The 18,197-nt window shown below is 44.9% G+C and overlaps 1 protein-coding gene across 1 annotated transcript in view; it reads left to right on the top strand.

Annotated features, from left to right (window-relative positions):
* Nucleotides 1-18,197, top strand: part of LOC138674774 (olfactory receptor 2D2-like) — a 114,630-nt gene that overhangs the window by 12,308 nt on the left and 84,125 nt on the right. Inside the window, exons 2-4 of the mRNA XM_069762592.1 lie at nt 6,657-6,871; nt 8,463-8,690; nt 9,585-9,712. Of these exons, the coding sequence (XP_069618693.1) occupies nt 6,657-6,871; nt 8,463-8,690; nt 9,585-9,712 (571 nt within the window). The remainder of the gene's footprint in view (nt 1-6,656; nt 6,872-8,462; nt 8,691-9,584; nt 9,713-18,197) is intronic.

Raw genomic sequence — 18,197 nt, 5'->3', positions numbered from 1 at the left:
CTCCACTGACCTGTCTACTGCTGCCCGTGTTCCCCTGGAACCAATTTTAAATTGCCTACAGCCAGCCCAATTTATTATGTTAGGGCTTCGAAGCCTGTCTGCGGTCGCTCCTTCCACTAGGCCTCCACTGACCTGTCTACTGCTGCCCGTGTTCCCCTGGAACCAATTTTAAATTGCCTACAGCCAGCCCAATTTATTATGTTAGGGCTTCGAAGCCTGTCTGCGGTCCCTCCTTCCACTAGGCCTCCACTGACCTGTCTACTGCCGCCCGTGTTCCCCTGGAACCAATTTTAACCCCTTAATGACCGCCAATACGTCTTTTAACTGACCTGAGATATAAGAGAATAGCCTCCCCATACAGATGACAATCCATCATCTGTTGGTTGTACACTATAGCTGACAACTTGCTGCATCAGCCACGATCAGTATTTGCACCATCTAAATCTGTTTATCCCCTTAGATGCTGCTGTCAATAGTGACTACATCATTATAAATGGATAACAGAGTATGGGGGCTTCTTCTTTGTCACAATTGGTGCCCTCAGATCATGATTTTGTTGTCCTAATGTTTGCCATGGCAATTCATGACCAAATAGCGGCCTTAGAGTCTGACGGCTGTAGTAATCTGTTCAGAAGTTAGAGGCATTTAGGTGGAAAAAATACACATTTTCATTTCTGTCATACCACTTTGCATTAATTCCTGTAAAGCACCTGAAGGGTTAATAAACTACCTGACAGCTGTTTTCAATATGTCAGGGGGTGCTGTTTTTAAAATGGTGTCACGTTTGTGGGTTTCCCAATATATGGGACCACTAAAGTGACTTCAAACATGGATAAGTCCCTAAAAAAATAAATTTTGTAAATTTCTTTGAAAAAATGAAAAATTGTTGCTACATTTTTAAACCTCCTAAAATGCTAACAAAATAAAATAACATTTTACAAATGGTGCTGATGTAAAGCCGACATGTGGGAAATGTTATTTATTAATGGTTTGCTGTTGTATGACTATCTGGAATAAAGGGATAATCATTCAAATTTAGAAAATTGCTAATTTTTTAACATTTTTCTAAAATTTTTGATATTTTTTATAAATAAACACAAAAAATGTTGAACAAAATTTACCATTATCATAAAGTATAATGTGTCACGAAAAAACAATCTCAAAATCACTGGGATTTGTTGAAGCGTTGCAGAGTTATTACCACATAAATTGACACTGGTCAGATTTCAAAAATTTGGCTCGGTCACTAAGGGGTTAAATTGCCTACAGCCATGTGTTATTATTTTAGGCCTTCGATGCCTGTCTGCGGTGACTCCTTCCACTAGGCCTCCACTGACCACACCACTGCTGCCCGTGTACCCCTGGAACCAATTTAAAATTGCCTACAGCCATGTGTTATTATTTTAGGCCTTCGATGCCTGTCTGCGGTCACTCCTTCCACTAGGCCTCCACTGACCTGTCTACTGCTGCCCGTGTTCCCCTGGAACCAACATCAGAAAATATAAAAATAAGTATTTTGCTTATAAAAAAGAAAATACTGGAGAGATATCAAATGCAGACATTTTAACATTAAAAACAAACACATACAACAAAAATCTGGTACAGTACTAAAAATGGCCACCAGCTACAATAACTTTCTCCTGCAAGTAGTTAACTGAAAGTTTTTTTCAATTTAAAACACAGATATGGCATCCACCGAGTGTTGTCCTGTCGCGTCTTCTTTATATTATTGCCAAGAAGATGCAAAACAATGAAAATAATAAAATCATTATTTACCAAAAAAATAGAGTAAGTCAAAACCACATTGCAAATAAACATTCATTACAAATAAAGAAGCAGGGCGCGTCCGAGGGTGAGTATATACCTAATAAGAATATAATCACCCTCGGACGCGCCCTGCTTCTTTCCGACAGCCTTCCTTCCTAAGAATCAGCCCTTCCGTGGTGTAGAGAGAGGGTTTGTTACACTCCAAGGTGTTCCCCAGGTTGCCTTTCCTGAGCTTCGATCTTCATGCTCTCGTTTAGTAGTTGTCGGAAAGTAGGCTGCATTAGGCCTACAAATTGGGTATGGGGTGGAGAGAGATGGTGTGTTACACTCCAAGGTGTTCCCCAGGTTTCCTTGCCATTGCTTCGGTCTTCCGACTCTCGTTTAGTAGTTGTAGAAAACTACACTGCATTAGGCCTACAAAATGGGTATCGGGTGGAGAGAGATGGTGTGTTACACTCCAAGGTGTTCTCCAGGTTGCCTTTCCTGAGCTTTGATCTTCCGGCTCTCGTTTAGTAGTTCTTGGAAACTACACTGCATTAGGCCTACAAATTGGGTATGGGGTGTAGAGAGATGGTGTGTTCCACTCCAAGGTGTTCTCCAGGTTGCCTTTCCTGAGCTTTGATCTTCCGGCTCTCGTTTAGTAGTTCTTGGAAACTACACTGCATTAGGCCTACAGATTGGGTATGGGGTGTAGAGAGATGGTGTGTTCCACTCCAAGGTGTTCTCCAGGTTGCCTTTCCTGAGCTTCGATCTTCCGGCTCTCGTTTAGTAGTTGTTGGAAACTACGCTGCATTAGGCCTACAAATTGGGTATGGGGTGTAGAGAGATGGTGTGTTCCACTCCAAGGTGTTCCCCAGGTTTCCTCGCCAATGCTTCGATCTTCATGCTCTCGTTTAGTAGTTGTTGGAAACTACGCTGCATTAGGCCTACAAATTGGGTATGGGGTGTAGAGAGATGGTGTGTTCCACTCCAAGGTGTTCTCCAGGTTGCCTTTCCTGAGCTTCGATCTTCCGGCTCTCGTTTAGTAGTTCTTGGAAACTACACTGCATTAGGCCTACAAATTGGGTATGGGGTGTAGAGAGATGGTGTGTTCCACTCCAAGGTGTTCTCCAGGTTGCCTTTCCTGAGCTTCGATCTTCCGGCTCTCGTTTAGTAGTTGTTGGAAACTACGCTGCATTAGGCCTACAAATTGGGTATGGGGTGTAGAGAGATGGTGTTTTCCACTCCAAGGTGTTCTCCAGGTTGCCTTTCCTGAGCTTCGATCTTCCGGCTCTCGTTTAGTAGTTGTTGGAAACTACACTGCATTTGGCCTACAAATTGGGTATGGGGTGTAGAGAGATGGTGTGTTCCACTCCAAGGTGTTCTCCAGGTTGCCTTTCCTGAGCTTCGATCTTCCGGCTCTCGTTTAGTAGTTCTTGGAAACTACACTGCATTAGGCCTACAAATTGGGTATGGGGTGTAGAGAGATGGTGTGTTCCACTCCAAGGTGTTCTCCAGGTTGCCTTTCCTGAACTTCTATCTTCAGGCTCTCATTAAATTGTGGTTAAACGGAACAAGTGCATTTGGCGTACTAGTTGGTTTGGGGCCTACTATCGGTGTCTGCCACTCCTTGCTGTTCTCCTGGTTTCCTGTCCTGAAATTCCGTTTTCAGGCGCTCGTTAAGTAGTTGTTAATGTTAGACTGCATTTGGCCTACTAGTTGGGTTGGGGCCTACTATCGGTGTCTGCCACACCTTGCTGTTCTCCTCCACTGAACAAAGCTGTGCCGCCTGTTTACTACGGTTGCCAATTTTGAACTGCATTTCGACTACTTACTGATTTGGGCCTACTGTCTGTGTCAGCCTCTCATTCCAGTTGTCCTCCACTGCAATGCCCCCTGGTTATTCCTGTGTTACCAATTTTGAACTGCATTTAGCCAACTTTATTCTTTGGGCCTATATCTGTGTTTCCTCCTCATCCTGCCCATTGCCCAGCCAGTGATAGATGAGTCTGCTGGTACATTGACCCATAACGCAACATTCCCCGTGCACGCTACACAACAACATTGTGACCCTGCTGAAAGTCAGGTTGCTCTTCCCGCATACCATACCACCTTACACGGGGACAAAGAGGAAGGTGCAGATGAAAGTGCAGGTTCCTTCATCAGGTGGGGGGAGGAATACTAGTTGGCGACGTCACTGGCACAGGGCCTCTCATTGTACGCAAAAGTGTTGCTGCCGGTGGGAGGCGCCCCCGCCGTGCAAACACACCGCTGTACTTTGAGGGGCCCTGTGCCAGTGCCAATGCCAACGAGTGGGCCCCCCCTGCTTGCTCAGGTTCACAGCACTTGCAAAGTTGAAATACTTACCTCTCCCTGCTCCACTGCCGTGACGTGGTCCAGATTTCCTGGGCCCACTAATTACTTGAACCAGCCCTACCCACCACAACTTTAGCCAAATGACCCCCAATTTCAAATGCCTTCCAATTATTATAAGGTAAATTACGCTTGACAAGCTTTATTAAGAAGAATGGATGGTTTTGACATTAAAATGGGCACTCTAGGTGTTTTCCTGGCCCCCACTCACTGCCGACTATGCTGCCCCATTGACTTGCATTGGGTTTCGTGTTTCGGTCGATCCCGACTTTACGTCATAATCGGCCGATTTCACTCGACCCGACTTTTGAGATAGTCGGGTTTCGCGAAACCCGGATCGACTCTAAAAAGGTCAAGGTCGCTCAACTCTAACCCAGACATGTAACCAAGCCGACACAAAAGGCCAGAGAGAACTTTGAGACTATGAGAGACGAGTTCCATGATAACCTAGAACATTCATGAGGCAGAGTTGATTACTATTTATCAGCTCTTCCACGCTATCACAGTGATGCTGCAGTTTTAACCGCCACATTGAAGAGTTTATCTGCCGCCTATGATCGCTACCAGAGACTGTCTGAAAAGTACATCACATTCCTGAGCAAATTTGACATGGAAGATGCCCCAGCAGAACTAACTGATGCCCAGGATAAAGCAGAACTCTGCATCGCTCACCTCCAAGAGGTTAGGTCACATCGCACAACATCGGCCAAAATCACAGCTTGGTCTTCCAGATCATCTCACTCCAGGAAGTCAACATTTTCCGACAAGCTACTGGAGATCCATGCAGCTGCAGAGGAAGCTAGAGTAAAAAGCTCCTTTGCTAAGAAGGAGGCTGAATTTGAATTAAAAACCCAAATGGAAGCTCAAAGAAATGAAATGGAGGCTCAAAGAAATGAAATGGAAGCTCAAAGGAAATTAAAAATACTCCAAGCAGAAAAGGAAGAAGCAACAGCTAGTGTTGAGCGATACCGTCCGATACTTGAAAGTATCATTATCGGATAGTATCGTCCGATACCCAAAAAGTATCGGATATCGCCGATACCGATACCCGATACCAATACAAGTCAATGGGACACCAAGTATCGGAAGGTATCCTGATGGTTCCCAGGGTCTGAAGGAGAGGAAACTCTCCTTCAGGCCCTGGGATCCATATTAATGTGTAAAATAAAGAATTAAAATAAAAAATATTGATATAATTACCTCTCCGGAGGCCCCTGGACATCACCGCTGGTAACCGGCAGCCTTCTTTGTTTAAAATGTGCGCGTTTAGGACCTGAGAATGACGTCGCGGCTTGTGATTGGTCGCGTGCCGCTCATGTGACCGCAACGCGAACAATCAGAAGCCGCGACGTCATTCCTCAGGTCCAAAATTCTTAGAATGAGGAGTATAGGACCTGAGGAATGACGTTGCGGCTTCTGATTGGTCTCGTGCCGCTCATGTGACCGCCACGCGACCAATCAGAAGCCGCGACGTCATTCCTCAGGTCCTAAATTCCTAGAATGAGGAGTTTAGGACCTGAGGAATGACGTCGCGGCTTCTGATTGGTCGCGTGGCGGTCACATGAGCGGCACGAGACCAATCATCTGCCACCTTTCAGCCCAAGTTTCCAACCTATCCAGATCCATCTGTAGCAGAATACTATCTTCTCTTGTATTAACTGCTTTACATAGTTTTGCATCATCTGCAAATATCGATATTTTACTGTGTAAACCTTCTACCAGATCATTAATGAATATGTTGAAGAGAACAGGTCCCAATACCGACCCCTGCGGTACCCCACTGGTCACAGCGACCCAGTTAGAGACTATACCATTTATAACCACCCTCTGCTTTCTATCACTAAGCCAGTTACTAACCCATTTACACACATTTTCCCCCAGACCAAGCATTCTCATTTTGTGTACCAACCTCTTGTGTGGCACGGTATCAAACGCTTTGGAAAAATCGAGATATACCACGTCCAATGACTCACCGTGGTCCAGCCTATAGCTTACCTCTTCATAGTAAGTCTCTCAACATAGTAACATTAGTCTCTCAAAGTTTGATGATCGTGCCGAGAATTATAGAACCTGGAAATCCACCTTTCAAGCAGTGATCCAAGACCTTAATCTCACCGGCAAGGAACAACTGGATTTGCTTGTTAACTGGTTAGGCCCTGAATCAGCAGAGCGCATAAAGACAATAAGGGCAGTTCATGTGGATTATTTAGATGCAGGTCTTATTGCAGCCTGGGAGAGACTGGAACAAACCTACGGTAGCTCAGAAGCCATAGAATGTGCTTTATTTAAAAGACTGTAAACCTTCCCAAAGATAACTAACAAGGACAATAGAAAATTTCAAGATCTGAGTGACCTGCTAAAGGAAATAGAATTAGCAAAATTAGACCCACGTCTCCCAGGACTGAGCTACCTAGAAACTGCTCATGGCGTTAATCCAATTGTGTCCAAGTTGCCACACAGGATAAATGGGCAGACCACGGCTCACAGTATAAAAGGCAGCATAATTTTTCCTTTCCCTCCTTTTCACATGTTTCCAGGTTCATCAGTGACCAAGCTCGGAAGAAGAATGATCCCAGCTTCGACTTCACTGAGCTTACTCCACCAGAATCATCATCATCTACAAGGTATGATAACATTGCCAAACGTAGAGATTCAAGGAACACAGTATCCGTGAGAAAGACTGATGTTCCACTTACTATACCTGTCTTCACTAAAACAAATAATGTTGCTCCTAAAGTCATGAACAGTAACCGTATGTGCCCTATCCACAAAAAGCATCACCCACTTAAAGAATGCAGTGGATTCAGAGCAAGGACTTTGCAGGAGCGTAAAGATACCCTCAAGGAGCTTGGGATATGTTATAAGTGTTGCACCTCCTCAGACCACCTCGCTAAGGACTGTAAGGACGCAATTAAGCGCACTGAATGCAGCAGTGATAAACACGTCACAGCCATGCATCCCATGCCAGCTCCACACAACTCACAACCTTCTGCAGCATCCAACCCTGCTCAAAAGCATGGCGGGAAGCCACAAATCCCTGACCCAACTACAACTGCTGTTTCCTCCTCATGTACTGAGGTATGTGGAGAAGGGATTGTTCCTAAATGCTGTGCCAAGGTATGTCTGGTTTAGGTCTATCCAGAAGGACAACCCGAAAAGGCCTCCAAAATGTACGCCACATTAGACGAGCAAAGTAACCGATCTCTAGCAAGGCCCAAATTCTTTGAGATCTTCGACATAAAGGGACAAACAACTCCATACATCCTCAACACCTGCTCTGGTCGTATTGAGACTTCTGGCAGGAGAGCCTCTGGGTACATAGTCTCTTCAATCAAGGGAAACATGCATATACCCTTGCCAACCCTAATTGAATGTGACCAGATACCTGACAACAGGGAGGAGATTCCCACTCCGGAAGCTGCGCTTCATCATCGCCACTTAAGGCACCTGACTAATGAAATTCCTCCTCTGGACACAAATGCTGATATTCTAATCTTACTCGGGAGGGATATTCTGAAGGTCCACAAGGTGCGCCAACAATGCAATGGCCCAGATGATGCTCCATAAGCCCAAAGACTTGACCTAGGCTGGGTAATCGTGGGCGATGTATGTCTGGATAGGAGTCACACGGCATCTGAAGTCAACACCTGCAAAACGCATGTGCTCCAAAATGGTCGCGCAACTCACTTTAAGCCATGTGAAAGAAAGGTTCTCTGATTGCATCCAGGAGCCTGACATCATTCCCTCTCCCCACGGCGATGACTTAGGGAGAACAGTGTTTCACACAACAAAAGATGACAACAAAGTCGCCTTATCCATAAAAGACAAGGAGTTTCTTAAAATCATGGACAGTGGATTCTTCAAAAATGAATCTGACCGCTGGGTTGCTTCCTTGTCCTTCAAGGCTTCAAGGACCAGGCTTCCTAACAACAGAGAGCAGGCCTTATCTAGATTCATCTCACTGCAGAGAGCATTAAGGAACAAGCCTGAAATGAAGGAATATTTCATAGCTTTTATGGACAATATATTTCGCAATGATCACGCAGAGCCAGCTCCACCATTGCAAGCTGATGAAGAATGCTGGTATCTACCTTCCTTTGGAGTGTATCATCCAAGAAAGCCGACATAAATCAGAATGGTGTTCGATTCAAGCGCCAAACATGACGGTGTATCTCTGAATGACGTTCTCCTCACTGGTCCGAACCTGACTAACAACCTAGTGGGAGTGCTCATGAGATTCAGAAAGGAACCAGTCGCCATTACCGCCGACATCGAACAAATGTTCCATTGTTTCAATGTGCAACAAGATCACAGAAATTATCTTCGTTTTCTATGGCACCAAGACAACGACACCAACAAGGAAATGGTCGAATACCGCATGAAGGTGTACGTGTTCGGAAACAGTCCTCCTGCAGTCGCTACATACGGCCTACGTAGGACCGCCTTCGCTGGTGCAGCAGAGTTCGGGAAGGATGCCCAACAGTTCGTTGAAAAGGACTTCTACGTGGACGACAGTCTTAAATCTCTGCCCACAGCGGAAGAAGCCACAGATCTGCTCAAACGGACACAAGGTATGCTTTCTAAAGCTCATTTAGGTTTGCATAAAATTGCCTCCAATAGTGCTGTTGTCATGAAGGCCTTTCACCCTAATGATCACACCGCAGAATTTAGGGACTTGAATCTAGGCCCAGACAATCCACCAGTACAAAGAATCCTAGGCCTGAGGTGGAACGTGCTAAAGGACTCCTTCAGCTTTCAGGTTAGTGGTGCAGAAAAAACATTTATTAAGCGTGGGGTTCTGTCAGTGGTGAACAGTCTATATGATCCATTGGGGTTTGTCGTACCCCTGACGATACAAGGCAAGCTCCTGCTGAAACAACTCTCAGAGTGCATTAAGGACTGGGATATACCACTCCCTGCTGACAAACAACTAAAGTGGAAGTTGTGGAGAGAATCTCTTTGCACCTTGGATAAGATCCACATACCACGTTGTTACACTCCAGCATCCTTAACTACGAGTCAAAGGAAAGAGATTTATGTATTCGCTGATGCCTCCACTCAAGCTATTGCCGCTGCCGCTTACTTGAAGGTTGTAGACTCTAACAATGAAGCCCATGTGGGATTTCTGTTTGGAAAGGCTAAACTGGCTCCTAAACCAGAGCACACCATACCCAGACTCGAGCTCTGTGGGGCTGTACTAGCCATAGAGATTGCAGACTTCATACAGAGTGAACTAGCTATTCACGTGGATGACACAAAATTCTACACAGACAGTAAGGTAGTTCTGGGCTACATATACAACCAGACAAAATGCTTCTATGTCTATGTCAGTAACCGAGTGGAAAGGATCAGGAAATCCTCCAAACCCCAGCAATGGCAGCACGTCCCATCCCATCTTAACCCTGCGGACCTTGCTACTAGACCAGTGTCTATTGGTGCCTTCACAAGCTCGTCTTGGTTAACAGGACCAGAGTTCCTTCACGACCAATGCAAAGAGACTGCCATTGAAGACAGCTTCAACCTTCAGGATCCAGATGTCGACCCAGAGATCCGTCCTGATGTCAGCACCTTCATCACCAAATTCAAGGAGAAGGTTGGCTTGGACTGTCGGCGTTTTGATCGCTTCTCAAGATGGACGAGGCTGGTTCATGCCATTGCAAGGTTAGTACACATTGTATAATGCTATCTCAATAAGGACAGTAACACTGATTGTCACGGATGGCATATCTGCCATAAGCCTCTCTCTGCAGAAGACATTGTGATACGCAAACTGCAGCAGAATGTTTTTCACAAGGAACTGGAAAGTATATGTAATAAACAAGACGTTCCTAAAAACAGCCCCATTGTCAACCTAAACCCAGTAATAGACGAGAGGTGTTTATTGAGAGTTGGTGGTCGTTTAAACAAAGCTAAATTGGATGAGGCAGAAAAGAATCCTCTAATTATTCCTGGTGATCATCATATCACCACTCTACTAATACGACATTACCATGAAAAAATCAAACATCAAGGCAGACACTTCACTGAAGGAGCCTTAAGAGCTGCAGGCTTCTGGATTGTGGGAGCAAAGAGACCGGCTTCCCATTTATTTCATCATTGTGTTCAGTGTCATAAGACAAGAGGAAAACTGCAACAACAACAGATGTCTGATTTGCCTGCTGATAGGACAAGCACAGAGCCTCCATTTACCTATGTTGGCTTGGACGTTTTTGGCCCATGGGCAGTTGCTGCACGTCGGACCAGAGGCGGGCATGTGGAAAGTAAACGTTGGGCAGTGTTGTTCACGTGCATCAGTGTACGAGCAATACACATAGAAGTGAAAGAGTTGATGGATTCCTCCAGTTTCATCAATGCCCTAAGACGATTCTTCTCCATCAGAGGACCAGTAAAGCAATTAAGATCTGATTGTGGAACAAACTTTGCAGGTGCCTGACGAGAACTACAACTGAATTCAACATCAGTCCAGAACTTCTTGATAACCAATGGCTGGTCCTGGGTCTTCAGTCCTCCTCATGCTTCCCATATGGGCAGATCATGGGAAAGAATAATAGGCATTACTCGTCGGATACTGGAATCTATGCTGATGGACTCAAATCTTTCAAGACTCACTCACGAGACCTTGACCACTTTCTTAGCAGAAGTCTCTGCTATAGTAAACTCAAGACCTCTTGTACCCATATCTACAGATCCAGAATCTCCTACAATTCTCACTCCGGCAACTCTCCTCACCCAGAAACTTGGAACTGTTCCTAACCCGCCTAAAAACTCTGTGTCCGGTAACAAATATCAGAAACGGTGGAAAAATGTGCAACATCTGGCTAATTGTTTCTGGAATAGATGGAAGAGGGAGTACCTGACACTTCTCCAAAAATGAAGAAAATGGCAACAAGTAAAACCAAATTTACAAGTAGGAGATATTATCCTCATGAAAGACCAGAAGGAGGAAAGAAACGCATGGCCTATGGGACTTACAGTCATGGCCAAAAGTATTGGCACCCCTGCAATTCTGTCAGATAATACTAATTTTCTTCCTGAAAATGATTGCAAACACCAATTATTTGGTATTATTATCTTCATTTATTTTGTCTTAAATGAAAAAACACAAAAAGAATTGTCCTAAAGCCAAATTGGATATAATTCCACACCAAACATAAAAAAGGGGGTGGACAAAAGTATTGGCACTGTTCGAAAAATCATGTGATGCTTCTCTAATTTGTGTAATTAACAGCACCTGTAACTTACCTATGGCACCTAACAGGTGTTGGCAATAACTGAATCACACTTGCAGACAGTTGACATGGATTAAAGTTGACTCAACCTCTGTCCTGTGTCCTTGTGTGTACCACATTGAGCATGGAGAAAAGAAAGAAGACCAAAGAACTGTCTGAGGACTTGAGAAACCAAATTGTGAGGAAGCATGAGCAATCTCAAGTCTACAAGTCCATCTCCAAAGACCTGAATATTCCTGTGTCTACTGTGCGCAGTGTCATCAAGAAGTTTAAAGCCCATGGCACTGTGGCTAACCTCCCTAGATGTGGACAGAAAAGAAAAATTGACAAGAGATTTCAACGCAAGATTGTGCGGATGGTCGATAAAGAACCTCGACTAACAGCCAAAACAAGTTCAAGCTGCCCTGCAGTCCAAGGGTACAACAGTGTCAACCCGTACTATCCGTCGGCATCTGAATGAAAAGGGACTGTATGGTAGGAGACCCAAGAAGACCCCACTTCTTACCCCGAGACATAAAAAAGCCAGGCTGGAGTTTGCCAAAACTTACCTGAAAAAGCCTAAAACATTTTGGAAGAATGTTATCTGGTCAGATGAGACAAAAGCAGAGCTTTTTGGGCAAAGGCATCAACATAGAGTTTACAGGAGAAAAAAAGAGGCATTCAAAGAAAAGAACATGGTCCCTACAGTCAAACATGGTGGAGGTTCCCTGATGTTTTGTGGTTGCTTTGCTGCCTCTGGCACTGGACTGCTTGACCGTGTGCATAGCATTATGAAGTCTGAAGACTACCAACAAATTTTGCAGCATAATGTAGGGCCCAGTGTGAGAAAGCTGGGTCTCCCTCAGAGGTCATGGGTCTTCCAGCAGGACAATGACCCAAAACACACTTCAAAAAGCACTAGAAAATGGTTTGAGAGAAAGCACTGGAGACTTCTATGGTGGCAGCAATGAGTCCAGACCTGAATCCCATAGAACACCTGTGGAGAGATCTAAAAATGGCAGTTTGGAGAAGGCACCCTTCAAATATCAGGGACCTGGAACAGTTTGCCAAAGAAGAATGGTTTAAAATTCCAGCAGAGCATTGTAAGAAACTCATTGATGGTTACCGGAAGTGGTTGGTCGCAGTTATTTTGGCTAAAGGTTGTGCAACCAAGTATTAGGCCGAGGGTGCCAATACTTTTGTCTGGCCCATTTTTGGAGTTTTGTGTGAAATGATCAATGTTTTGCTTTTTGCTTCATTCTCTATTGTGTTTTTTCATTTAAGACAAATTAAATGAAGATAATAATACCAAAGAATTTGTGATTGCAATCATTTTCAGGAAGAAACTGAGTATTATCTGACAGAATTGCAGGGGTGTCAATACTTTTGGCCATGACTGTATATCTAAAACCTTTCCAAGTGACAATGGCAAGGTACGCAAGGTATAAGTGACAGTTACTAAGCAAGGTGACCCCAAATCTTTCATTAGGCCTATATCAGAGATTATCTTACTCATACCGGTTGAAGATTGATTATCCATCCAATCAGTAGGCACTCTTTCAAGGAACTTCAACCTTTGGATTACAAATGGGTTGGAGACAGTTTGGCCTAGCGCGGCTACTCCAATTCGAAGATGGGTTGTCCGTTGGATTACTTCAAGAACTCGTTATAGACATTCGTCTATCTTGTTATACAATATGTTATTGTTGCATTGCATGCGTTGTTTTTATCTTACAGGTTGAGGTATCCCTCCATGTACTTTCGGTAAACACTTCCAATTTGAGACTGTTTGGTATAGTGAAATCCGAGGATTTCAGACAGGGAGTGTGCTGTTCAGTTTATTCTGATAGACTTTCAGTCATACATGGACATTTATGTAATGCTAATATACCTAGTTCTATCATTTATTGTATTTGTTATACTTTGCTGCCATCTACTGTCCTTTGCTGTATTACACTGTAATATTTTGTTATGGTACTTTCCCACAATACCTTTCTGTCATAGCTCCTCCTATATTTTTCCTTCTCTTCCTGTTTTGTACTCTGTGCCATCTTGGAATACACATGTGCTGCAGAGCTGGAGAAGGATTCTCTTGTTACCTCTAACCTGGAGCTTCTATTATCTCTATCTGGTGATTCTATAACAGCTCTAACCTACACTCCTCACTCTCACCTCATCTCACCAAGGTACTGTAAATAAACCTGTTGAATGTATCACTGCATCATACTTCCGGATCACCACGCGCAGCTGATAAGGACTAGGAGCACAGTTTAGCGAATAACGCTACCCGCCATTGTTTATATAGCGATTTGTGATGACATCCCTCAGACACATCTCATCCACGTATATCGGTGGCAGAATATTGTGTATTTTAAGTCTCAGATCAGTGGCCCAAAGTCATTTAACCCCTTAAAAACATCAGGTACTTATTCAAATACTAGATGGTGGCCCGATTCTAGCGCATCGGGTATTCTAGAATATGTATGTATGTATGTTTGTCGCGCTGTGAGAGGGGGTTAAATTCTGTTCTAATATCGCTGATTGGTTGCCCCCGGATGGCTGATCAGCGAAGCGTGGTTCAAATCTGGCGCCAATTCGCAGCTGGACGTGCCAGTCGCTGATTGGTTGTGGCCGGCCAGGCACGACCAATGACCGAAGTGGTGTTTAAACACAGCACCAATATTGCTGATTGGTAGCTCATGGCCGGCTGCGACCAATCACTGAAGCGGTGTTTAAATCCCGTGCCAATATCGCTGATTGGTCGTGGCTGGCCGGGCACGACCAATGACCAAAGCGGTGTTTAAATACCACGTCAATATCGCTGATTGGTAGCTCATGGCCGGCCGGTACCAATCACTGAAGCAGTCTTTAAATACCGTGCCAATATCGCTGATTGGTCACGCCCGGCCAGCCGCGACCAATCAGTGAAACATGGTTTAAATATCACTTCAATTCGCGGCTGGACTGCATCTGTTGCTGATTGGTCGCAGGATGTCAGGGGTTCGGGGCGCTGTATGTCCGTGTTTCGGGGGGGGGATATAGTACAGCCACGTAGTATATAACACAGCCACGTAGTATATAGCACAACCATGTAGTATGTAGTATATAGCACAGTCACGTAGTATATAGCACAGCCACGTAGTATATAGCAGCCATGTAGTACATAGCAGCCACATAATATATAGCACAGCCACGTAGTATATAGCACAGCCACATAGTATATAGCATAGCCCGTAGTATATATACTACAGCCACGTAGTATATAGCACAGCTACATAGTATATAGCACAGCCACATAGTATATAGCAGCCACGTAGTATATAGCACAGCCACGAATTATATAGCACAGCCACGTAGTATATAGCAACCACATAGTATGTAGCAGCCACATAGTATATAGCAGCCACATAGTATATAGCACAGCCACATGGTATATTACAGCCATGTAGTATATAGCAGCCACGTAGTATAGAGCACAGTCCACGCAGTAAATAGCAGCCCACACAGTATATAACACTGCCCACGTAGTATATATCAGTCATGCAGTATATAACACAGCCCGAGTAGTATACAGCAGTGTGGACACCCTATCTCAGTTAAAAAAAAGAATTAAAATAAAACATAGTTATATAGTCACTCTCCGGCGTCCACTAAAGTTATCTCTATGCGTGCGAGGCTGCCGCCAGCTTCCGTTCCCAGAGATGCATTGCAAAATTACCCAGATGACTTAGCGATCTCGCGAGACCGCTAAGTCATCTGGGTAATTTCGCAATGCATCTTTGGGAATGAAAGCTGGCGGCAGCCTCGCCGCTTGCATCGGTGGACGGCTCAATAGTGAGAATAGCACTATTTTTTATTTTTTTTATTATTATTTTTAACATTATATCTTTTTGCTAGGGTTGAGCGAAACGGATCAAACATTTTCATAAATCGCCGACTTTTGGAAAAGTCGGGTTTCGTGAAACCCAACCCGATTCCACTGTGATATCGGCCATGAGGTCGGCGATCTGTGCGCCAAAGTCGTGTTTCGTATGACGCTTTAAGCGCCATTTCTCAGCCAATGAAGGTGCACGCAGAGTGTGGGCAGCGTGATGACATAGGTCTCGGTCCCCACCATCTTAGAGAAGGGCATGGCAGTGATTGGCTTGCTTTCTGCGGCGTCACAGGGGCTATAAAGGGGTGTACATGCTGACAGCCATCTTACTTCTGCCGATCTGAGCATAGGGAGAGGTTGCTGCAGCTTCGTCAGAAGAAGGGATATAGTTAGGGAGAGAAGATTAACCCCCAAACCGCTTGTGCTGTAGCGATTTCCACTATCCAACACCACCTTTTCTTTGCAGGGACAGTGCGTTTCTTTGGGGGGTGCATCAGCTCTGTAGCTTCTTAGGCTCCCTGATAGCTGCATTGCTGTGTGTACGCCGCTGTGCAAACCAACTGCTTTTTTCAAAGCAAAAATCCTGTTGCTTCCTTCTGCACAGTTCTCTTGTTTCTTTGTCCACACTCTTTTGTGTGCAGCAGTCCTTTTTATTGCTGCCATACTTGTCCTTTGATCATTGTAGGGAGATTGAAATTCTACTACAGCTCTTGTATTTTTTTATATATCTGGCAGCCACATTCTGCCTTGTACATTGCGTGGTGTAATTTACAGGGCCTGTTTTGTCCTGCAGTCTCCCACTAAAAAAGGGGGGGCTTTAAATTGCCACTAGTGTTATAAACTTAGTGCTAAGTGCAGTGGAGATCAGTATCATGGGTCAGAAAAGAGGCCGAGAGACAACAGGTTAAGAGTTCAAGAATATTTATGATGGCATGCAGGTAAACAGCTGTGACACAGCAAGTTAGTAGCAGACAGAGCTGGATAAGCAGTAAGCACGTGTACAGACCGTGGAAGTCCAAGTATGTCAGGTCCAGAACCTGGAGACCAGGCCCGGCCTCCTAGCAGGGAGCAGTCCAGCAGCAGAGAGGAGTGCAGAGCAGATCCAGGGAAACAAGTCTTACGATGAAGAGATGTAGATCCGGAGACAGACGGGGCATCCCAAGGTAATGAAGAACCAGCAAGATAGCAGTTCTTCCAGCTTGATCACAAGTCCAGGAACAAGATACTCAAGCAATGAGTAATATACAGAGCTCCCTTATATACACCACAGACAGGAACAGGGAAAGTCTGACAGGAAGCAAGATGGCCCCCGTGAGGCCAGTGACTCCATCTTAGATAAGGGCGAAAGTAACCGAACTGAGGGCAACAGCAGACAGGAACAGATGTACAGTCCAAATCCTTACAACTAAGTGGATTAACGTGAGTTCTGCTTGGCGTATATCTGCCAGCCACGTTCTGCCTTGTACATTGTGTGGTGTAATTTACAGGGCCTGTTTTGTCCTGCAGTCTCCCACTAAGAGAAAAGGGGTGCTTTAATTTGCCTCTAAGTGGATTAACGTGAGTTCTGTTTGGCGTATATCTGCCACCCATGTTCAGCTTTGTACATTGTGTGTAGTTTAACACACAGGGCCTGTTTTTCCTGCAGTCTCACCCAAAATAAGGGAGATCTAAATTCTCCAAAAGTTTTTCTACACCTTCTACCTTGTTTAAAAGTAGCATATAACGGTTGTTCTTTTTCTAACATTTCTGCAAAAATAAGGAAGTCTGGTGGAAGAGGCCGTGGGCGGTCGTTGCCAGCTGGTACTGATGGTGGTGGTGGTAGTGGAGCATCTGGTGGTACTGGGAAAAGCAAGATAGCACCAAAGGCTCGAGGTGTTGAGGCAGCATCATTGTCTGACTACACAAGGCCTTGAAGGCTACCTTATCTGGGAGTTGGAAAACAGCTTTTAAAGCCAGAGCAGCAGGAACAAGTTTTGGCTTTCCTTGCTGACTCAGCCTCTAGCTCTTTCACCTCCTCTTCAGAAGATTCGAAAACTAAAACCAGCGAGTCGTCAGTGGCTGCTCCAGGTCCAGAAAAAGTTGCTTCCTTGTGTCCTTCACGCAAACCAAAAGTGAAGGATGCGGCAGGCAACACTACACTTTACTCCATGGAGCTCTTTACACATACCGTGCCTGGGTTAGAGAGGGAAATTTTTAAAAGCCCATTACTGGATGAATCAGACATGGAGTGCACAGATGCACAGCCACAGCTTGATTATTATGCTGTTCCATTGACTCAGATCACTACATTGCCCTCACAGTGTACTGAGCCAGAATCTGACCCTGATGAGACAATGGTGCCCAGTCCTGAACGCTATAGCACCTTACACGGTGACACAGAGGACGGTGCACATGACATTGAAGAGGAGGTGATAGATGACCCAGTTGTTGACCCATATTGGCAGCCATTGGGGGAAGAGGGTGCCGCTGGCTGTAGCTCAGAATCAGAGGAGGATGATGTGCAGCAGCCATCTACATCGCAAAAGCTGTCATCTGGCAGGCCCGCATCAGGCCAAAAACGTGTCTCAAAAACCACAACAGGTGAAGGACAGGGTTGCAATCCGGTGACAGTAGCACTGGGTGCAAATCCTGAAAAGGTATTCCATAGTAGGACCAGTGCAGTGTGGCAATTTTTCAACCAAGATCCGAATGATCAGTCCAAAGTTATATGTAAGAAATGCTCCAAGACCTTTAGCAGAGGGAAGAGTGTTCAAAATTTAAATACAACGTGCATGCGTAGACATCTAACCAGCAGGCACTTGGAAGTAGGGACTAACTACCAAACGTCCTGTAACTTGGGTGCACCTGATCATATTGAAGCTAGTCAGCAATGCAACATTGCTTCCCTCACTATAAGCCCACCGGTTATGACACCACCAGTAACAAATGTGGAGGTATTGTCGCAAGGCCAAAGCAGTCAGGGAATCACAAGGTTCTTGGTTGGAAACACTGTAGGT

This window comes from Ranitomeya imitator, chromosome 4 (assembly GCF_032444005.1).
Source record: "Ranitomeya imitator isolate aRanImi1 chromosome 4, aRanImi1.pri, whole genome shotgun sequence".
NCBI classification, from domain to species: Eukaryota; Metazoa; Chordata; class Amphibia; order Anura; family Dendrobatidae; genus Ranitomeya; species Ranitomeya imitator.
Note: the sequence above shows the minus strand (reverse complement) of the source record. Positions and strands in the feature narration are given on the sequence as shown.